This window comes from Dermacentor albipictus, chromosome 4, assembly GCF_038994185.2.
Source record: "Dermacentor albipictus isolate Rhodes 1998 colony chromosome 4, USDA_Dalb.pri_finalv2, whole genome shotgun sequence".
In the NCBI taxonomy this organism is placed as follows: Eukaryota; Metazoa; Arthropoda; class Arachnida; order Ixodida; family Ixodidae; genus Dermacentor; species Dermacentor albipictus.
The window spans coordinates 99,480,650-99,504,831 of record NC_091824.1 but is presented as its reverse complement, the minus strand read 5'-3'; the positions used below and the strand labels follow the sequence as shown (position 1 = coordinate 99,504,831).

Below are 24,182 nucleotides of genomic sequence, written 5' to 3'. Positions count from 1 at the left end.
AAAAAAATGGCGCGAGAGGAACCTTACTGAAGTGCCTAAATTTACTACAGCGTCTGTAAATGGAGTTTAAATCTTGCATCCCTCGCATTTACATAAAACGCTCAATCTTAGCCCAAAACGTGGATTGACTCAGTTTGTTTGATTTCGTAACACCAGAGCGTTACCAGAGCACCGTTAAGATTCCTGTCGAGAGTGCTGTGTCAAGCTGATAACGCGCAATCCGTTCGTGACTAGGAGGTACCGGGCTCGCAGCGTTAAAGAAAGGAAATGCGGGCAAGACGGATGGCGATTATCGTTTGGGGAAAAAACACAATCAAAAGCCTGTAAACCTTTTTTAGAGTGTGGCCCAACAAATCAGCTTCCAAGGAAGAGCGGTCATGTTTCAATGGATACTATCACACATTGGCATCTCGGGAAACGAGGCCGTTGATGCTTTGGTGGCGTCCGCAAAACGTCTTAGATTGGGCAGACGACAATTTCTGAGAATTCGATGAAACTGGACTACTTATAAGCCACCACATACCGTGCTTGCACCAGAATGAACGTGTAGCGCTGGCTTTGTACCTTACACCAATCACTGACCATGCTCTAACTCGCCGCAGTAGGTAACTACTGCTGGAGTTACACATCAGGCGTGTTAATTCCTGACATCGCGTTCACAAGCAAGGACGTGCCCTGAGCCCTTCGTGCCTCGCTCGCGTACACTCCAGCGAAACGCTTCAGCAGTTGCTTCAGCACTAACTAGCCGCAGTTCCGATGAATGCTGCTGAGCAAGTTTCAACGACTTTATCATACACGAACAATATCTTAATGATATATTACTTGCGAAAGGTCTCGTATCTACTCGATATCAGGCTGACAAAGCTATACTGAAAATCATGCCAACCATGGGACTAGACTTTCGTCGGTAACGCTGGAACTCTGCCCGTGTGGCTGTGCGACGTATCGTTTATTTCTTACTTTATATATATATATATATATATATCGCTCAGTGCTTGGCATTTTTTCATCTCTGGCTGATCCTACTGTCACTTATTCTTGTGTAAGAGCGTGACAAACTGGTGGAGGTGCGGGGTAATTTAATCTATGCACCACACCCCTCCGAGCAGTAGGAGCTCCAGCCCTGTACCGGTGGTTACGCCTGTACACCGCGCCAGCAGAAGGATCCGTGGACAAGCCCCTGAGTTTGGACTCCTCCCAGAGAAAATGGCAGCTCCGACCACGCCAACAGGTATGGAAGGCCCAACGCCGATTCATTGTACGCTGCTGAATCCGCGAACGCCAAATCCCTTCCACGGCGCCATACATGAGGATGTTGAAGACTGGCTGGTCCACTATGAACGTGTTGCCGCGTTCAACAAGTGGGATGACGCAGAGAAACTGAAAAACGTATATTTCAGCCTTAACGATGGTGCACGTGTTTGGTACGAGAACCGTGCAGATGCCCTAAATTCATGGGCATAATTCAAACGCCGGTTTCTTGAGACGTACGCGAGCCCTGATCGCCGGGAGCGAGCTGAGCGTGATCTTCAGTCCCGTATACAAATGCCGAACGAAGGTGTCGCAATGTATGTCGAGGACATGACGCGTCTCTTTCGCCGAGCCGACCCCAGCATGTCGGAAGAAAAGAAGGTGCGGTACCTGATGCGCGGAGTGAAAGAGCAGCTGTTCGGCGGTCTCGTGCGCAGTCCTCCCAAAACAGTGTCAGAATTTCTTTCCGAGGCCGTCACCATTGAACAGACGCTTCGGCAGCGGGCACCATCCTACGAACGCCAAGTGAACGCTGCCTCACCTACGGACTTCTTCGGAGCTCTCGGGGGCCACGTCGATTTCTTTCGAGAGCTCATTCGTTCCGTCATCCGCGAAGAACTCCAGAAGCTGTCGGTACCCTCACAGCCGACGCTCAACTCCTTGTCCAGCGTTCTCCGTGACGAAGTCCAGCAAGCGCTAAGAGAACCACCCTTCAACACCGAAGCTCGACCACTAAGCACTGACAGCTCCCGCATGTCGTATGCGCAAGCTTTGAGGCAACCTGCCCCACCTCCCTCCCCACTTCGCACCGCGTGCCCGGCCATGCTACAGCCCGTCCAAGCGGCCTCGTATTACCAGGACCACAGACAGGCCCCAAGGAAATCAGACGTGTGGCGGGCAGCTGATCGCCGTCCCCTTTGCTTTCACTGTGGCGAAGCTGGGCACGTCTACCGACAGTGCTCCTATCGAGAGCTCGGACTACGCGGATTTTCAGCAAACTCGCCGCGACCTAGGTTCGGCCAGCGTCCTCCTGAAATTGAACAATACGTTGCCCAACAGTGCGGATCCACATCAACTCGACACAAGTCACGCTCCCCTTCGCCGCGGCGGTTTTCTCCGACTCGCCGTACGTATTCGAGTGTGGTGCGGGGTCGGTCGCCCAGCCCGCGCCGGGAAAACTAACCACAGCGACCTTCGGGGGCGAGGCCGCTCAGTCTGGACGTGCTCAAGGACCCCTACTGACGCGTACGCGGACCGACGATACATCGACGACGACGGTACCTGCTGATTACAGAAAAAGAATTTCCTTGGACATTCCTGTACTCCTCGACGGTCGCGAATTGACTGCTTTAGTGGACACTGGAGCGGATTATTCTATAATCAGCGAAAAACTGGCCACCCTTCTGAAGAAAGTGACAACGCCTTGGAATCAAGCGCCAGTTCGTACAGCTGGCGGGCACATCGTCACCCCACTCGGCATGTGCACGGCAAGAATACAGATTCGCGGCTCTACGTTTGTTGCCAGCTTAAGCATTCTCCCTCAGTGTTCTCGAGACCTAATCATCGGCATGACTTTCTCCGGGAGCACGGAGCTATCATCGACATTCGCCAACGCCTCGTCACTTTCTCGACAAAGAGCGCGGCAGCGACGACCAACACCATCCACCCTCGAGCACCTCTTCGTGTCGTCGACGACGCTGTCCTGTTACCACCACGTGCAAGTGTCGTGGTTCAGGTGGCATGTGACAGACTCTTACACGGTGAAGCGGTCGCAGAAAGCAATCGCTCTCTGCTGCTTTCTCAAGGTATTTGCGTAGCAAGAAGCCTTATTGATCTCCATGATGGCACGCTTCGGTTTTGTGTTGACTACCGGAAGCTAAACAACGTCACAAAGAAAGACGTGTACCCGTTTCCTCGTGTCGACGATTCTCTGGATAGATTGAGGCGCGCGAAGTATTTCTCCTCTATCGATCTGAAAAGTGGCTACTGGCAAATTGAAGTAGATGAGCGGGACCGTGAGAAAACTGCGTTTGTGACTCCGGACGGCCTTTACGAATTTAGAGTACTCCCTTTCGGCCTCTGTTCCGCGCCAGCCACATTCCAGCGAATGATGGATACAGTTCTCGCTGACCTCAAATGGAAAAGCTGCCTCGTCTATCTCGATGATGTCGTTATCTTTTCGGAGACTTTTGACGAGCACCTTCGACGGCTTCGGAATGTACTCGAAGCCATTCGATCGGCTGACCTTACACTCAAGCCAGAGAAATGCCATTTCGGTTACGAGGAACTGAAGTTCCTTGGTCACGTCGTGAGCGCGGCAGGTGTTCGGCCCGATCCCGAGAAGACTGATGCCGTAGCTGCTTTCCCCACTCCAACCGACAAGAAAAGTGTCCGACGGTTTTTGGGCTTGTGTGCCTACTATCGGCGCTTCATTGAAAATTTTTCGAAGCTTGCAGAGCCGCTATTTCGCCTTACACGTGACGACGTACCATTCCTCTGGACTGATGAACAACAGACTGCCTTTGCAGAGCTACAACGTCGGTTGTCTTCTCCTCCCGTGCTCGGTCATTTTGATGAGGATGCTGACACAGAAGTACGCACTGACGCCAGCAATATCGGTCTCGGAGCTATCCTGGTGCAACGGCAAGACGGAACTGAACGAGTTATCGCCTACGCGAGCCGCACTCTGTCACGGGCAGAGTCAAATTATTCCACCACAGAGAAGGAGTGCCTTGCGGTTATTTGGGCTACTACAAAGTTTAGGCCGTATCTCTACGGGCGGCCATTTAAAGTGGTGACCGATCATCACGCTTTGTGCTGGTTGACCAACCTCCGAGACCCTTCTGGACGATTGGCACGTTGGAGTCTGCGACTCCAGGAGTTTGACATCACCATCGTATACAAGTCTGGTAGGAAACATGAAGATGCTGACACGCTATCACGAGCACCTGTTGCATCTCAGAATCCTGACGAGGAAGACGACAGCGCCTTCCTGGGAGCCCTCAGCAGACCGGACCTACTCGCTACACAACGATCGGACGCTGAGTTAAGGCCCATCATTGATCACTTAGAAGGCGGCATCGCGCCCATTACTCGCCCACTTTCGCGACGGTTGTCGTCATTTTGCCTTCGAGAGGGCATCCTATACAAAAGAAACACAGGTGCCGGCGACAAGCCATATCTTCTAGTAGTGCCTCAAGCCCTTCGCGACGACATCCTATTAGCCTGCCACGACGAGCCGACATCTGGTCACTTGGGTTACTCAAGGACTCTGGACAGGGTACGGCAAATGTACTATTGGCCTGGCCTGACTGCTTGCGTCAAACGCTACGTGAAAGGATGCCGTGAATGCCAGCGCCGAAAGTCACCACCCTTCAAGCCTGCAGGCCTTCTACGACCCATCGACCCTCCGCGTACGCCGTTTGATCAAGTTGGAATGGACCTTCTTGGACCATTTCCCTTGTCTTCCTCCGGCAATAAGTGGATCATTGTCGCAACTGATTACTTGACGCGTTACGCTGAGACGAAGGCACTACCACGCGGGACAGCATCGGAAGTTGCCCAGTTCTTTATGCACCACATTGTGCTTCGGCATGGCGCACCATCATTCATCATCACTGACCGAGGGACGGCATTTACGGCGAAGCTTCTGGACGACATCTTGAAGTTGAGTTACACGACTCATCGAAAGACCACTGCATACCACCCTCAGACTAACGGCTTGACAGAAAGACTAAACAAAACACTGGCAGACATGCTCTCTATGTACGTCGATGTGCAGTACAAAACGTGGGACGAAATCCTGCCGTACGTAACGTTTGCGTACAACACTGCCACACAGGAAAGTACACGATTTACGCCGTTTCACCTCGTTTATGGTCGAGAAGTTCAAACTATGCTAGACGCCATGATTCCGTATGAAGACATTGATCAGCTCGACCAGTTAGCTCCTGGCGTCGAGGAGTACGTTCAGCGTGCCGAGGAAGCACGTCAACTGGCCCGTGTCAACATAAGGCAGCAGCAGTGTACAGATGCCATAAGGTACAATCTTTACCATCGACAAGTTACCTATGAGCCTGGTGACCAAGTTTGGGTTTGGACCCCCATTAGACGGCGAGGCCTCAGCGAGAAACTCCTGAGCAAGTACTTTGGCCCATACACAGTACTAAGGCGTGTAAGCGACGTGAACTATGAAGTGATTCCAGACGGAGACCTACCATCGCCCAAGCGCCGTTTACCACGCGCAGAGACTGTACATGTCGTCCGCCTCAAGCCGTATTTTGCACGGTGATGTTAAGTCTACTGGTGAAACAAACTCTTGTTTTTTGCTGTCGTCGCGTCGTCCTCCACAGAACTGCGAAGTGATTTTTCTTTTCTTTTTTTGCTCCCGCCGACAGAACCCATTTTTTTCCCCTCGTGTGCATGCCCGTATGTGTGCTAGCGCGTTTCCCCCCCTTTTTTTTTATGTCCTACCTAATGCGCGTACCTTTCGTGTACGTCTTGTGTTTGAGCATCGAGTCGATGCTTCATAGGGAGGGGGAATAATGCCACCTGGTGTTTTGAGCCAGCGAACATTCAGCATTGCGTGCCCAGCAAAACGGCGAAGAAGACGACAAAGTCGAAGATCCCGCGCCAGCTGGAGAACCATCGCTCAGTGCTTGGCATTTTTTCATCTCTGGCTGATCCTACTGTCACTTATTCTTGTGTTAGAGCGTGACAATATATATATATATATATATATATATATATATATATATATATATATATACACACCTTTGTCATCTTATAAATCACGAAAATAGAGATTAGCACCAGGTGCATCTTTAGTGTAGAAATTTTCTCATAAATCTTCCGTCAGATACAAACATAGCTTCTTGTACACAAGTCCCGCTATACCTAAGTAGGTTGGCACTCTGGAAATGATGCAGGAATTATCCCTAAATATTAATGAGGGCATGGCAATATTAAAGAAACAAGCTTCAAATAGTTATATCGTTAACACGTCCGGTGAATCTCGTCAGCGAAATTTTCTAAACCACTCTTGTGACCGGATATCCTCTGCATTTAGCTGCCATTTACCCACGCTTGTGGAAAAACGTGTCCGTAAGGCAAGAATTGCCTGTTCAAGAGCGAGCACAGATGAATATTTGTATAGGGAGAAGGAGGCGGAGGGCTTTCCTATTGGAAAAATAGCAAGCAAATCCCTTAAACCAGCTGTACGCAATAAAGAAAAAAATGGCGCTATGGTTGCGTCACCACTACAACAGATCCTAACGGTCAATACAATGTAGAAGCTCCCACTTCTTAATCACGAGTGGTTTTTCATTCCAACAAAACGACGCGCCACGCTCCATTAGCGAGGTATGCCAGAACACCAGTGGTCGTAACGACGCCGATTAAGGTCCACAACAGCGTAGAGCGGCAGCGCATTCCTCCACATTTGTCTCGCGCCTGTTTTTTTTTATGCAGCTGCCTAATTGTTGTGCTTAATGCCTTTCCCTCCTGGCTGGCAGGATGATTGTGGCTCCAGTTGAGAGAGCTTAGAGAGCCCGCCATTTGCAATGCCCGCCCGTTGCGGCCCACGGCTCCCTGAGGGCCCAATTGCTGAATCTCTCGGCTATTAGTAGCGCTGAGAACAGCATGTCTCCGCCACTAGGACGTAAATCGCGAATCACATTGTCCGGCCAGGCCTCGTCTTCTCGAGTCTGCGGTGTTCTCGCCGCTAACGAACGCTTTGTCGTCTTCGTCTCACTCTCTCTCTCCTCTTTCTCCTCCTCAACCCATTCCTCGTGTGTGCCTGTAATGGTCTTTCTGGTGCTCAAACCTTCGAGAAACTAAGGAGGAAGCGGAACAGTTCTGATTCATTCCAGACTCTTCTTTTCGACCTCTTCTAGCACTCTTCCTTGCTCGCTGGCTTCACGTTTAGGTCTTTCCTCGCTTTCGTTTTTGCCTTCCGTAGACTGCCATGTTCTGCAAGTAGTTCTGGGCTCAACACAAGTATTCCTGCTCACGATGTTTCCCTTCCCTTCTGCACCGCAAGGAATGTGCAAACGCAGACTGCACCGCGCGCGACAGCGCGCATGAATCTTCGTGTTAATCGCGTTTGCCGCCGCCACTCCCCCGTTCCTCTCGCGAACTATTAGGACGGCGAATAAAGAGGTATGGCAGGCTTCCGCCAAGCGTGTGTACACGGCGGACGAGGCGGCGCATAACGAGCAAGTCTACGTCTCTGCACCACTGCGTGTGCGTCTGTCTATACGCAAACACAGACCATGGCTATTTCGGGTGCCACGTCGCGAAGGCTCAGTCTGGAACTTTGGTTACCTTGCATGTGGCGACAGACTATAAGGTCTGATCGTGGTGAAGTATACATGGGGCTGGGAGAGAGTGGAGAGAGTATAACAGGTCAGGGTTGTAATTAATTGAAAGGGTTGAAAGGAGTTGTATCGAAGACAGCACCTCCTGATGAATGCACCCAACTCAATTTCATCAGCGTAAGCCTTAGCGATGCCCGACCAAACGCGCCCGGTTGTTTTCGCCCCGTCGTTGCCTCCGACAACCCAGCTAGCATCTGTTGGAAGTAAGAAGAAATGGACGTGGCATACATTCTTCTACGTACGCCATTAATGTACAGGTGCTGTTTCTCACTGACGTTGCAACGCGATGGGAGAATGAGCTTGGGACGTGCTCAAGGGGACGTTAATGAAGAATTATAACTGCTCATGTGGGAAGCACTTCGAAGCTTTTCGCGCAGGAGCACAATATGGAAATGCTTTTTTTCTATTCAGAACGGCGTGGAAGTGCGGTTAAAGGCGGTAAACTCTCGCTGCGGTTGCATATACTACTAAGACCAGGCAACGTTTTTGAATCACTGAAGTGCTGCTGATGCGGCAGCAATTGTGAGCTCCGCTAGTGGAGGTTGTAGGGGCTGGAAGAGCAAGTCTGATAAAATTCGTTCCTGGTATTTTTCTACTTAAAGCGATATTAAAGAAATGACGTCGCTTAGAAACTTCTACGACGGCTGAGTTTATACAAGGCGCTAAAAGTGGTTATGCACGCCTGGACCTTGTCTAATAAAGGAGTGGTTATTGAAAAGGCACCCAAGAAAGCTACTTCATTAAGCATTTCTTTTTATTTCAATACATACCTGAAGAATAGATATTGAAAGTTTGTGCAATAGTGTGATATCACTAAATAGAGATAGAAAACAAGGAGGAGTTTTCACTGCGAATCCACTTCTATAGCTTTGGCTCCCTGACTGCTGGTTTAAGCAAATACAGTGTGTTTTCCTTTATTTCAAACCCTGAAAAAATCATCAACAATTACTTGAATTGCATCCCTACAGGCGAATCAGTCGGGCGGCGCTCAGGAATTTGCCACATTGGCTTCGGTAAATTATTCATACCGTAAGGAGGACTCTAAATGTTGTAAATGAATTATTTTGGAGCACAAACATCGCACTTTTTTGGAACATGTGCAAGTCTTCTCACATTCACAGATGATATTTCAGGCTTATAAATCTGTACATCAGTTAAGCACTGTCGGTTACTTCATCTGGCCAGACGTGTTTGAAAAAGCAGCAAATTTTTCGTCGAGTGCGTGCTTTTCGTTGCGTACTGCCTTTTAACGGAAACATGCTGTGACAGAAATTACTTGAATTGATAATGTTCTGTTTTGCTTGGACACATTAATTAGATAACAGAGAGTATGTCATTTCCACTGTGGCGCCTTTGTCGCAGGCAGAAATGATACTTATTGATACAGAAATGATATGCTGTAATCTTTAGATATGCTTGTATATTTTCGCCGTCGCACTGCCATTTTTCCCATGGCCCTTATTACAGATACACTATAGTGTCACCAGCTGGCTTGCTTATGTGAGAGATGATCGGCTTTGATACTGTTCTTTAATATACCCCATACGGATAAGAACACTCCCCTAAAATTGTGGGCGTACTACGCCTCTGCCTCCCCTGCCTTGCTGCATTGCAGGGAACGTGGCACTTCTACTGTTTGTCTAGTCATCAAGACCGGACGCGAGAATAAGCAAAACTCGCACTTTTCACCAGTCATGAGTGCATATTCTGAGACATGAGATTTATGGGAAGTTTCGCAGCTGTTATGATTTGAACTACTGTGCAAGAATGGTATTCCGTGATACAGATGTCCCGAATAGCTATCTGTTCCTATAACGGCGTACATACAGAGGGCCAAACTCAAACTAGTTCAGTGCGGCAAAATCTGGGACAGTTTACGACTCTGACACCTACGATCTTATAATTATAAAACTGGTCAATCCGTCAACTTGCATTGTGCAGAGGAACGACGCCCGTGACTCACCTGGATAGAACTCGATGAGTCGCTGCTTCTTGAAGTCCGTGCCGGGTATGGAGAGCAGGCACACGAACAAGTGCCGACCCGAGCGCGAGAACTGTTCGTCCGGCACTTGGCTGGAGACGCGAGTGACGTAGGATCCGTCCTGCCGGGGGGTCACCCGTTGCGTTGGGGCGAGGGCGTGCCGCCGCTGCGGGGACGCTGACGATTCCTCATCTAGCTGATACAGCGACAACGTGGGCAAAGGAAATGCACCGGTTGCCTCGCACACGAACGTCGTCGCCGACTCCTCGCTGGCTCGAGAGAAGTTGAAGACGAAGTGCTTCGGACGTGCTGCAGCAGAAAGTACAAAGAAATTAAAGCCGCACACTCGGTGTCTAAAATTTAAGGTGTGCGGAATCTTAGAAAAGCTCAATACATTATCCTGGACAGGCGTCCTGCCATTCGGACGATAATCCTGTACTTGTGCATGTGACCAACATAGTCTTGTACTGTTACATTGGTTCCGAGCTAAAGCTGCGCTAGTCGGCTTTTCCGGAAAACTCGCATCCCACACACTTCTGAAGCCGACTGTACGTAGGGCCAGTCGGCCTCGTCGTATGCCGTTGCGCCTGCTGAATAATACCAGCGAAAACATTAGAGCGATAATTTCATCTTTCCGTACACACAGATTTCTAGGAAAGAAAAGTATGCAATAGCGCGGGCAAGTCAAAGCTCACGTCTTGTATATACTTCGCGCTTTGGTGCGTTCTGTCATGAGCTAAAATAATATTCCAATTTTCTCTTCGGAGTTTTTCAGCAACATGCACAGACATCTATGCTTGCAAAGGTGACAGTGCAAAGCCGTGAAATTTTCAGCTAAGAACAATGCGCAGGCGCTCACCATAGACGGTCATGAGTTGCGACCTTTGGTCCTGGTTACTGTGCGAGGTCACGTGACACGAGTACCGGCCGCTCAGCTCGGTGGTCGGTCGCAACAGGTTGAGAGCGCGGAACTTTGTGAAGTGGTTCGCGGTGACCGTGAAGTCGGTGTTCAGGCGTCCCTTCAGCCTCTGGGAGACGTGGCGCGTTTCCAGCTCGGGTATCCACTGGTAGATGGGCTTTGGGTCGTCGTTCAGGAACCACTTAACCACCAGCTGTGAGTCGTCGCGCTCAGTGTAGGCGTACTCGCAATCCAACAAAACTGAGTCCTCGGTGCCGTTCTCGACCCACATGGGCACAGATAACCGCACGATCTGCACACCACTCACCGTCTGGATTGCTGAAAACACAAAAGTTCAGGCCATCTCGGTTAAGCTCGCCGATGACGTTTCTACAATACCATCCAGCTAGAAAATCGCATTCGTAGTACATTGTGAAACAAGTTATCGCCGCTACATTTCGCTAATGGTCACTCAAATGGAAGCGAAAGAGAGAAAAAGAATTTACGTCCCAAATTGTTATTGAATGATTTTGTATGCAGCCGCCAAAAAAGATTTGTGGCTAAACCAGCCCAAGGCCTCTCTTCCTGTATTTTTCTTTAGTGATGGGCACACAGATTATCGAGGGAACAGGCTTAAATGTGCGGATATTTCTGACATTTCCGTTATTCGAGCATGGACTCGAGAAGCACAAGCGAGTGGTCACATACGAATTTTCGCAGCATCCCTCGCAGGTGTGGTTTGCGAATTCTTTCTTTAGGTGAGATATTATTTTCGCAACCAAGAACCTGCTTATACACAATATTCCTTATATTTGAAGCGTTATATTTCGGTGTGATGGCGGTTCCATAAATTAACCTCCGTAATGGCGGTTCATTGATATGGCACTATATAAGATAAATATCATAAGTGAGCGGTGCAGTGGAACAATTGAGGTTAAAGATAGCATGTAACCTGGGCTGTATATAGATTCGAAAGATAGTGGCCTTTAGAAATAGACATCCTATCTAACTCTGCATGGCTGCATCATATGTTGTATTCCACCACCACTCATATCTGAGTGCGTCTCAGCATTCATTTTGTGTTCGGAGACACCTTTTCAGTTAGACATATTTCGACATTAAAAAAAGCAAGCAATTAGAACGTGCTCCTTGACATGTTTAGTTCATAATCCACCAATGTTAGAGAGAACCAATAGTACCATTGGGTAAACAAACACATCTGCGTCGATTTAAAGTTACATTTGATAGAGATTCACACGAAATGGAAGGAAGCTGCAAATCTTGTCAGTATGAACAGTGCCTGTACGTTTATTCGGAAAAGAAAATATCTGCAGAGGTTTATTCGGAAAAGAAATATCTGCAAATATCTGCAACTGATATTTACTCGCAGTTTTCCTTGAGCCTCCCAAGAGCGCCGTAACTAATCAGAGTTGCCTCTCACTGAGTTAGCCAATCCATAGGTGTTTATCTGTACAGCCTTTTTATTGCGCAAGAGGAATCGCGTAGTGCTATACTAATGCTAGCTTTATTGCATGTGCAAATCTGATGACGCTCTTCCTTACAATTGGAAACGCATAGTGAGCGCACACTCAGCTGGATTTTACAGTTAATTCTTGCAATCTTCCCAGAGAACGGTTGTTGAATAAAAAAAAGCGAAATGTATTCACTCAGGCGCAGTCGAATTCCTGCGGAAAAAGCTATAGACAAGCAAAGTAAAGCACCCGAAACACGTCCAAAGATACCTGACCCCAATACTCGGAGCTGTCCATGCGGAAACCGTGTTGAAACAGTGACATACCATGCGTAAAATAAAAAAGTGCGGCATACGCTTCCCCTTTCGCACACAGATCAATTAGGGACACTCGATACAGCCATACAATGAGCTTAATTAAGACTGCTCGTTTCTTCGCCAAAAGTAATCATGCTAAGTGGGCAACCATTTAGCGATGGTAGCCGGCTGCGGAATGAAAAAGAACCACGCCAGTGATTACAAAACTTGTGTGTGGGGTGTTTTCACTATGTATACTCAATGGAGCTATACAGACTGCTCGAGAGGTCGTACGAAAAATAGCCGAGGCAAATCTCACAGGCCCGAGCAAGAAAAATAACAAATATGCTATAACGCTTAAAGGCATGTAAATTGAAAAGGAGCGCTCATTCCTTGCTGCGAGAAAGAGAGAGATTTTTCTTGCTACAAGAGAGAGATAGCTAGAGAGAAGCCGGAGTGCTAAGAGCCGCGAAAATAAAAATTAATTATTTGTATACATTTGCAAAACGTCCTCAGAGCTTTCGCTTAGTTCAATTTTTAATTGACAGAGACGTCCAACATGAGCCCGCACACTCACGTGAGATATAAACACTGCGCAGTCAATTGATGTCGAATGCCTGATAAAAACGGAAGCTTAGCGAAGAAGAAAAAGAACTATAGGGAATTTCCTGAGAGCATAAGCGAAAATCAATGAACGAAGGCCGCTCTCGTATAGTTTGCAATAGTCATCTTTCTACCCCGTGTCGCACTGGGTGGCACGCGGCAGGACTACAGTGAACGGATTATCGACTTGTGGATTGCTTCCGCTGTGCAGGTCCTAAATTTTAACGGGCTGGATTTTGAGTCCCATTCGTTCCTAATGTGCTGGTCGTCGTAAAGTAAAGCGCGCAGAACGTAAATTTTGAAACACTTAGATTCGTATCTACTGCAGAAAACTCGCTTGTTTTTAACGCATTTTTAGGCATCCAACCTTTTAGCAAGATTCAAGCAATTGCACTCTCTGATGTTGCTCGGCAGTGGAGTTACTTTGTTGGTCAACACGGCGTCGCAGATCAGATTTCCGATCGGGATATCTGCAACCATGTGGGGATAGAATATTTATTAGAATTTACGCAAGCACCGCTATTGACTTTTCGTGGCAGACCAAGGTGGAGGCAAGAAAATTCGTGTGAAGTTTACTCATTCGTACCGGTTTATAGTACAGCGATAGGTGGTTATTTGGCTAGCATCCCTTACGTTCTGAAGTCCGCCGTTGTCTCTCCCAGAAATCTTTACCATTTGCGAGAGTTTAAAAACAAACTAAAAAAAATATGGCTGTGGCTTAGCTAAGGTTAAGCCCAGGATGCGAAGCATACTAGCCTTTATTTTAGTTGTTGAACCACTGTTTAGCCTGGTGAACTGCTGTTGCTTGGCTATATTTGGTTCGGCTAGACGAAGAAACAACTCATGCGTTACTCTGCTTCGCCTTCAAGAGTGGAAGCGTCGACCCGCCAAGGGGTGTAAGACAATGGGCTACGGCGCAGCGACTACGCGCCCCGCATTGGACGCGGTGAGCGTCGAGCAACGCAGCGTTCGGCGCGGCAACGAAATGTGCGCCTGAGCAAGCGACGCACGCCTGAGCCTTAGAAACAGCTCGTTTCTAAGGCAACACCGCATTCACTAGAGGCGCTTTTGTACCGCTTTGAAGCATCGTACTCGTGGCTCAGTGGTAGCGTCTCCGTCTCACACTCCGGAGTCCCTGGTTCGATTCCCACCCAGCCCATCTTGCAAGAGTTGAGGCAAAGCCACCTAGAAACAAGCGCAGCTGCTTATATACCACCGCGACGCCGCGAGCGACGGCGCGAATTGGAGCCCCGTTTCTCCTCTGTCGTGACGTCACGGTGTCACGTGGTATGGCATGGGGTCAAAGGTCATTGAAGGCGACACCGCCGCGCCTGAGGAGCTGGGTTGAGCTCTCGTAATACGATTCGCACAAAAAGAGTCAAATGCTTCAAGTGAATTAGAACTCTGGTTCCACAGAGTGGTAGTCGGAGGATTTACCTCTGATGCGCTATTTTCTTACCTTATTACTCTTGTGGGAAACGTAAACATTCAATCGTTTTAGTGAGTGTCTTTTATTTGCAATGCGACACATAAATTCTGCGTTGTAACTGCAGAACCCGGGAGCAACGGGTACTTGGTTCTTTGTATTTGGTACTTGATACTGCCTTGGTACTTGGTTCGAATCATGGAACAGGGCTACTTTTTCTATGAAAAGGGAAGCTGTCTTCCTGAGAAACCAGTACGAGTTTCCTTTGTAGCTTTGTGCTATACTCGCCTGAATGCCAATTTTCCCTTTGAAGTACTTACAAAGTGTCCCAAAAAAGACGCGCTGCTCAGTCAACAGCAAAAATTCCCAAAAAACACAAAACACTCGAGGCCTCTTACGATAGTAAAGCAGTGAAGAATACTTCGCCTGCAAAGCGCACTTATGCCGCAAGCTACTCTGATTGGATAACGACATGCTCTGCAGCTTACTTGCTCTGAAATTCAGCTTATACTCTGAAATAAAGCAATGGACAAAATGTGAAAGCGAAGATCATAAAGAGAAAGAAGCAGCGGTTTCTCCACTTCACCACTGGGGAACACTAGCTGCGCCAGCAACGAAGTTTTGTTCTCCGCAAAAGCTGATAGCTCGCGCGAATCTGCGAAGGTTTACTCAAACCGATAGCAGACGAAATAGTGTAGGACTCGCTGCGTGTAATATTTCCCCCAGCTTTCGCGTCAATGCTTTATAATGTGGACGAAACTTCATATATGTTAGTGTAGTACATTTCGTTTATTAGTAACAGCAATAGTTCAAACGTGAATGAGGCCGATAAAGCCCGGAACATGTCCTTCTGAAGTAATTTCCCCCGCTAGAAAAGGCTGGTGCCCGTTGTCAGTACCTTGTGATTTTGAATTTGAAATTTCGAGAGCAGGCTACACAATCGCTCCTGATCAAAAAAAAAATCTTTGTCCATAGATGCACATAATACGTTTTCCTTCAAACGATACTGCACGCAACTGAAATGCAGTCAATTTCCTTCAATTTTTCAAAAGTAACTCTGTTGATCCCGCTGTTCGACTGCGCTGCAAGAAGGCCATAATGCGAGCCTATGGTCTCAGTAAACGGTTGAGAAGCGAGCGAAGTACCCTGTGTCGGATTGCGAAATTACGTTACGTCGCGAAAAATAAGTTACGTGCAGTGTACCACTAACTCTGCTGAGCTGGCATCATTTGTTGAATCCGTTCGCGCGCCGCACCTGCGTAGAATGACCAGAAGCCAGAGATCAAGTGCACTATAGGTGAACTCTGCATGACGTCATCATGAACAGCGTGCGAGAAAACTGCGATCGAATTTCCGGGTCGCTCTTTTCACCACATGGACCACCCCCAACTTTCTTCGTTTCTCAGACACGGAACGCCCTATTGCGAGCAGGTATTGCATTTCTGCGCTCTTACGAAAACAGTCCTTTCATCTCGCTTCACGTACTTTCATTTATTTTGAATATGTCACTCTTGCTCTATGTCTACTATAGGCACCGTTCTTTCTTTCTATTTCTTTCTTTATTTATTTTTAACAAAAGCGGTTTTTCCACGCTTTATGGCCCTTACTTCGGTCAATGAGCAGAAATGCGAGTGCATGGTCGAATATAAAAAATATTAACTGAATAATGTGGGCGCAGTACTTTCAAAATATATCTGAGGCTCACGTTTCGCGTTCTTTGGTAAACGGCTTTAGGAATATTGATGGAGGCCGAGAACTATACGCTTACATAATCGCGACGCTGTGCAAGAGCTGAAACGTTTTTTATTGACTATAGTAAAAGGACGAATACATGTTGCTGTATGTGTGGATGCCGGGTTCCCTATCGAAGTGGAGGCGAATAAAACTAGGAGCTTTGCAGAACTTACTGCATATAGAAATTACCGATGCGCTTGATTGGAAAGAAATGGTGTTGTCTGAAAATTAGAATTTTAACATCAGCGACCAATTTGTAGTGCAGCTATGACCCAAGTATATATGTTATAGCCACCATATTCCATTCTCCACAACAAATAGCAACATATAGTTCTGAGGAATTGCACTACTTCGCTCTTTGAACAATTGCTTCAAACATCCGTGGTCGACACACCGTTCCCAAACATCCGACAATATAAGACTAGAATGCATGGCTACCGGTATGATGCTTTTAGTGAAATTGCATTCGATGAGATGTAGGCCAGGCAAATCACTTTAACTTCAAGATTTTACTCTAAGGTAGCCAGAACTTTCGCGGTGATTTTACTGATGTGGTTGCTGCTGCAGCTCAAATTAGTGCAACGAGGCAAGCGTGTCAGTCTAATAATTAGTAGAAACTGGCTATCGCGTGTTCTTCTGAGAATGTTCTCGTCCAGCAAAGATCAACGAAAGCTCGATAGCTCGGAACCATTCTGCGACGTGTAGTAAAGATGTGACCTCGAAATTTGACCAGCAAGCCAGGTCCGTGGCTCAACCATTTCTCCTTTTTCCCCGCGCATCATGATTACACTATAGTAGCATATACTGCTTAATTCTCACAATGATCTTTCTTCCGCAAAGCCTAAATATATATATATATAGGTGAAGATACCCCCGTCAGCTTTATAATTCGGCACCCACTACTCATATTCCACCACACCTACTGCTGTCGTTTTTGCAATCAATCCACTCTTTTCTCCTAAATTACCATTAAATTGTGCATGCAGCATCAACATGCCGATAAAAGTGTAGATTTGTTGGACATATGGCTCTTGTTCGAAGTTATCCTTTGAACTTAACCTTATTTCCCCATGAAAGGTAAATCCGTAGGACTTGGATACCTGCGCATGCGCATTGGCCCATTGTTTCTCATCATGTCACAAAAGGCTTAAATTTTTTAGAGATGGACTGTCGTCGCATGATTGGAAACGGTTCTTTTTTTAATGTCATTCTGTAGACTGAACATGCGACCGAAATGAGGCAGACGCTCAATTTGTCCCTACCTCCTTTTTTGTTGAATCGTGGCTATCAATACGGCAAATAAAGAGCTGCTCGCATTCTACTCTCCCCGAAACCGAAAACCTGTCGCCTCTAGCCTACTGCGTTTGCCATGTTATTGAAGAAAGTTGCTCCTGAGTTGTGACAGGCCTTGCATGTAGGACGGACAGACACTACCTTATTTGGCCCACACACACACACACACACACAACCACACACATATATATTATTTGTTTGTGTATTTACTTAAAGAACTGCGAACGATAAAAGAAAAGGAAATCAAGAGTTGCAGGAGGGCTGCTTTTTCAATACCAGAAAAGCCGATTGTGTGTACCGGTGGAGGAAAAAAGTTCCTGCCTTTAGAATTAAAAGAGTAACCTCTGGACGCTTTCGCATTGTTTGTATAAGGATTTCGGAACTGCAAACAATACAATGTGTGGAAATAGAATGCCGATAGGAGAACAGTGTGGGCCTTCATAAATTGAAAAATCTGGCCAGACATTCGAAAGCCGATGAAACAAGTACGCCCGCCCACGGACAAAATGAAAACTGGCCGTGGATGCTCTGTTTGTATAGTATTAAAAGTTGTCCGGCTGTGAGCTAGTATGTTGCGGCCTCAATAAAGAAAAGTAAAGAACGAAACGCGCTAGCAGGGATAAGAAATACGATAAGTGAAAAAAAGAAAAAAACATAATGAAACATTTTTGACGGACAAAGCTGGTAAACATGTTCAGTGAATGCACTGAGCACACAGAAAATAAAAAAAATCATAATCTTTGTTGAAAACCAAACAGCGCAGACCAGTTGGAACGAGAAAAGTTCGGCAAAACTAAAAAGAAAGCTAAGGCAAAATAAAATATTTGGTTTTCGACTTTACCTCAGCTCGAGATAATACTGCCAGCAGTAGTATACTTCAGCATGATACATCGTTATGAACGACCGTATTCTGCTGGTTAAATTATGCAATCACGTAGTTATCTCCTCTTTTTTCCGAAAGAATTCTACCAGTGCATTCCACAAGCATTGTCTTCCTCGCACCCACTGGTGGTCATTGCGAGAATACAGTAATAATATTTGGGGTTTTACGTGCCAAAACCACTTTCTGATTATGAGGCACGCCGTAGTGGAGGACTCCGGAAATTTTGACCACCTGGGGCTCTTTAACGTGCACCTAAATCTAAGCACACGGGTGTTTTCGCATTTCGCCCCTATCGAAATGCGGCCGCCGCGGCCGGGATTCGAGCGAGAATACAGTAGTCATGATACTAAAGGATACGCTGTTGCTTAGATGGTGTGGTGCGGTCAGGCCAAATGCAAAAAAAGTATGTCGATGTCGGCAACTTCCTACTCTAGCGACAGAGGCAAGACAAATAGAAAAAGAGCCATAGTAATAAAAATATTGATCATGATAAAAAAATAAGATGGATAAGCTGCTCGCAGCTTGTTGGGAGAAACTGGGATAAGATTGACCATATCAAGAATGTGCGACGGATACGATACTCCCTAATGCAAAATTTGAGTGCAGCTCTAAACGTGTCTTCATTTCGCGGCATATTGAGGGAAAGAATTGAGACCGAAATCACTGCACGGAATGGTAGTGAGGCTTGCCGCCAGAGCCTCCGCAGAGGGAGAGGGAGTTCGGTGACGTTGGCATGATGAGTAGCATGAGAGCCAACTATGGAAAAAGGCGACGACGAACGCGCGAGCAGTGGGACGAGCACATTGGCGCAGATATGCCGTGGGAAGATGGTGCGCAGCTTTGTAACAAGCGACTAAGAGCTCCGCGTTAAAGTAAAAAAAAAACAATTATGCAATACCTGTAAACGTGAGACTCTCATGGCACAACAGGAAACAATGAAATCTGCAAACTGTACAAAATATTGAGATGGGCTATCGCAGCAAAGAAAGAAAGTCTCATTGGCTTACCCAATGGAGTCATAATCGTCCTGGCATTTCCAGGCTACGCGCAGGGTAGTTTTCTAGCATGTGACTACGGCCAACATAAGTAACAGCAGCTTTAACACGGCATAGAATTCTTGTTGGCTTGATCAGTTGTCTTAATATGTCGGAATACTTTCAGTTCATCCTTGACGTGTTTTTTTGTGCTAACTATATGATAGCTATAGTGGCGAGTTGTAAAAGTCTGCGTGTTTGAGGAGCGTTTATCTGTCATCACCGCTCTTCCTGGGTCTCCTCCCTGGATTCTCGGAAAATGCCTATGCATTCTTGCAAGCACAAGGCCACAAAATAATTACTGCACTTCTTGAAGCCGACTGGACTCGTCCAACACTTGTGACAGCTAGTGAAAATTCTTTGACGAGTGGGCGAAGAATTACTACCTTTGTATTCTTTTCGGAGTGCACCTCTTATGCACCCATTCCTGCGTTGAAGGTTGGCATGCCTCGGCATCGATCAGCCTCAATCGGCGTAACCGAGCGAACGAGCACAGTGAAGGATGATAGAGCGAACGCAGAGCGCAGGTGATGATGGAGGACGGCGACAGCCAGGAGAGCACGAGGAGAAAAGCGGAGAGGAGAGCATAGAAAAAGGTGAGGACGAAAGCGTATAGTGCCGCGCAAGACGGTTTCTGCGGTGACGAGTGCTACAAGATGGCGCCATAGTTGTGTGCCGTTGTCTACTCACCGATGGCATTCAGTGAGCGCGTAGACTGATATCATATATGGAAACAAAGTGCTGCATGAGCAGATGTATGCCTGCGGCGGCTGCTGTGAATCGTGCCCACGCGTCAACGACACGCTGCATCTCGCAATGACCCGACTACCGAAGCAGTTGCGCCACTCTTTGCTCCATTTGCAATGGGAAGCCGCGCAAGTCCGCGCCAGCCATTATATCACGAATTGTAATCAACTGCACTGCACTGAAATTTCGCATCACAGAGTGCCGTAATCGCCGGTGATTCTTTAAAAATATTGCTTCTTTATCACTTCTTCCCACATCCCCGCCCTCCTCAAGTGTAGGGTAGCCTGCCGGTTACTTTAGCGGTTGACCTCCTTACCCTTCCATCTTCGTTTTTCTCACTCTCCTTTCCCTCGACAAAACTCATACACCATCGTCCTCAAGACATCCTTGTGTAGACTTCTCTCACTGAATCTGACTCATTTCGTATTTCCATTTCGACATAGTTTGTGAGCGGTGCATTGCATAAACATAAAGCTTGCATGAGAATAAAGTTGCGAATTTTGTAGTGGATAAATATAACCATTGCGAATTTTTGCACGTGTCATTGAAGGAAACTAAACACAGTTGTATCCATTAATGCTATACTCCGGTATTGTGTTGAAATATGTAGTTCAGATGAATGATATAAAACCTTTCTCTAAACGAAAGGAATCTTTGTGCGAAACTCAGTTCACAGAGAAGAAGGGCCATCCTTCAGTGTCTTCCCAACCATAGTCACGCATACTCAGGAATCATGTAAACATTTGAGGGCATATCCTAACAAGTGGCTTCATATAAACATTCTGCTTTGCCCAAAGCTTACTCACGTGTGAGGTATTCATGAAGAAAATGTTGTTTAGACGGATTGCAACAGGATATGGACCCAGTTCTATAAGTGTGCTCTAGTGCACTGAAACCGCCGCAAGAAGCAAATCCTGAATATAAAAAAAATGTGTATATGTAGCGGTTCAGATTCGTCAACGTGAACCTGGCGACTGCAAACGTCAGCTGATCCGCTACGTGAGCCCGAGCCCGAGAGTGCAGAATCATGTCGTTTTGAGTGAACAGCGCGCTGGCGAACGTATTTTGTGTGCACGACACAGAACGTCGGTAAACACGGCAAGGCGTCCAAGCAAGTCGCGTGTGAGGAGACTCGTATCTCGTGCTTTCGTTTTCTTTGCTGCGACATACACTTAACGCGAACCACAGACGCAACTTGACAAGGTGACAACTCATGAATTCCGTTCCATCAGGTTTGCATACTGTCACTTGACGGTCACACAAAAATGGTTTTATTTTGTTGAGAAGTGAAGTGCTCATTCATATTTTATGAATGACGTGTCCATCGAAAGTCAGACCGGAGTCTATGCGTGGCGTGTTTGCTGCACTTATGTGCTCCATGCGGACCGACGTGATGTTCAAAGACAACAGCCGATATTGCTTATTATTATAGATTATTATCAATGGGTATAATTTGTGTATGTTGTTTTGAACAACAGATTATGTAAAATAGTAGTTATGAAAGAAATCGTAGCGCGTTCATAACGTGCACTACGGCTAATATGTGACATCTTGTCCAACATGGAGACAACATACTCATGCACCGACTGGACCTCAAATTATATAGAGTCCGGCTGTTCTGGCACTGTCAGTGTTTCTTCGTAATTTTTTAGAGGCCTGTGCCTGATTTTTTTTTCTCGTGGTGGCAGTGCATAGCCGTTTGGATGAACTATCAATAAGATGTGTTGCTACGCAACTGCAGAAGTTTGTGTCTAAATAAAAGCTCTGGTGATTCAGCTAAATTGCCAAGCTGTAGATATGTATTTTCAGCGAGACTTCGTGTCTTTGTGAGAATGCGAACGCAGAGTAAATTCAAATGAGTGTGGCTATTGATATTGAATTCGGCCTTATTACAGCAAGAGTATCGCAAACGAAAAAAAAGAACGCCGTACAATTAGCAATTATGTGCGTTGTTGTATCGTCTAATGTGGTTATATGGCGTTGTCATCAGTTTCTGCCTGTAGATGGCGCGTTTAACGCTTACTTCGTCCACTAGGTGAAAGAAAAAGTAAAAATGCAGTCTCATACAAATACCATTGCTTTATTTCATTACAAATAACTCCTGCTACGTCGAAGCTCCTGCAGACTTTGTGCAATGACAACAAAAGTGGAATGAGAGGAGAATTAGGAACCACCTTACTGTGGAGTCTCCTTATTTCACTCCAGCTGTTTACGCCTTCACGAGGCCAAGCACGGACGTCAAGTCCTCTCCGCACCAACCTCTAGAGTACCGTTGGGCGTGGCACTTCGAGACTTCGATCGCACAAGCCGCGACTGGATCTTTTAAAAGAAGCAAGTCGGAAGTAGGTGGAAAGGACGGATTAAGAAAGTGGTAACAAAAAAAAATGCAAATGAAAACCAGTGAATCATGGTGGCAAGTTCAGTGACGCTCCTTCTTTATTGGAAATCGACGGCGAACGGACACACCAATCGAAGCAAAGTCGTAGATGGCCGGGGTGGAGCAAGCCTCGTCTCTCGAAGCGCACACGCGGTATTCCGGCCACGTTCCACAGGAGCCCTAAAATAGGCAGAAAAAAAATGCTGGAAAGCGTAAATAGAAAGAAAGCCGGATAACGGGCACTGGAGGGCGCTTTAGGAAGGACGAGACGCGGAGGGCAATGCGCAGACCTTGTGGAGAGAACGAAGCACTGGCTTGGCTGTGTAGCGGAGAATCGAGCGAAAACGATTGACGCAGGGCTGGCAGGAATGAAAGAAGTTTGCAGACTAAGATTAGAGCGCAACACAGGCAAAAAAAAGGGGGGGGGGGGGTGGCGGAAAGCATTTGCACAACTCTTCATTAAGGAACCCAATTGAAGGGAGGCGAAATTAGCTCGCGCTCACTAAGTTGGCGTGATGATAATGGCTTCAAATTACTCGCTTTATCTTGTGATTCCATCCGATAAGACAGTTACCGTCAGCTTTGAAACTGCACCACTCGTTCGGCTGGCCAGACACTCGCGTCTATAGCTTACCATGACGTACTATTCCCTAGAAATCTGCTTTCTAATCCCTCTTGGTCTCCCCTAGATCCGAGTGATGAGGCGAAAACGACGGCGTGTGGCGAAATGGCTGGCGCCACGAGTTAACTCCGTGGAAGAGTGGGGCGAAGGCCACTCGCTCACAAAGGATCAGCGGGGTCCTAATAGTTCGTAGGAGCCGTTAGAGGCAGCAGTATCTGCTGTGCTGCTGCGGAGGAACCACGGTGATTGCTTCAGCCGCCGAACTCCTGGAGCCGACGAGCGCCCCTTTGTTAGCACCGCACCATTTCAGCCGTTAACAAAGTGGCCTCTTTAATTGGCTGGTTTCGGTGTAGTATTTTTTTTCCTGTTTTTTCGTATTGCCATTTTTTAGGGAACGGACTTGCATTGTGGGTGCTCACAGAGGTAATTACGGTTGAGAAACGAAAGTAGAAATATATACTTCAATCGATAACTCATGTTACGTGAGATCCACAGTTTTCACAATAGCGTCTTTTCTTTTTCTTGCCCTTCTGTTTCCTTTACAGTTTAGTTCTCGAAACAGTGATCTCGTTTCCTTAGAATAGATCGTTCTCGTTTTGCTAGAGCCGGACCCCTAAGCGTATCTATAAAGAGATATGATTCGTGTTCGAGAATTTTCAGTGATTTGCACAAACCTAGCTCTCTCTACTTTACCTTATTGTGCAACTCGTGCACGAGTCAAATTTTCAGATAAAGCATGATCCCGTTCTCTATTTCTCTATGCGTTCTCTATTTTCTTCTTCATTTATTTTATTTCTTTTTTGAAGGAAACCTGTGCAATGACGATTTTCATGATACATATCGATAACGACTCTCAGGTTATCTGTTGACGCAGCTGAAAATTCTTGAAAGAAAATCAGTGAATATTTTTGTACCATGAAAATACAAAAAGCCTCTATGCAGCATCAAACCTTTGATGCGGAGGTGATTAGAGAAAAGAGCCATGAGGATTACGTGCTATTTTACTTTCATCATTGCATGAGTTGGGAAACAATAATCTTTTCCAATATCCTCTTAGAGAACATGCATTCATCAAACTCGCACGTGCCTTAATTCGAACATGATGTAGGAAACGTATACAGTCGCAAGACTTTTCTTAGTGAATGTTTGCGGAACCTTTCAGACTGTGACTGTGGCTGAGATTCAATG

At 46.8% G+C, this 24,182-nt stretch overlaps 2 protein-coding genes across 9 annotated transcripts in view; one reads left to right on the top strand and one right to left on the bottom strand.

The window, feature by feature from the left end:
• LOC135904590 (uncharacterized) overlaps positions 1-24,182 on the top strand; it is a 900,492-nt gene that overhangs the window by 753,465 nt on the left and 122,845 nt on the right. The window lies entirely within an intron of this gene.
• The window catches only part of LOC135904606 (uncharacterized), a 35,090-nt gene that overhangs the window by 5,344 nt on the left and 5,564 nt on the right, over positions 1-24,182 (bottom strand). The window contains exons 2-3 of the mRNA XM_065435460.1: positions 10,469-10,846; positions 9,592-9,918 (exon numbers count right to left, since the gene is read on the bottom strand). Of these exons, the coding sequence (XP_065291532.1) occupies positions 9,592-9,918; positions 10,469-10,846 (705 nt within the window). The remainder of the gene's footprint in view (positions 1-9,591; positions 9,919-10,468; positions 10,847-24,182) is intronic.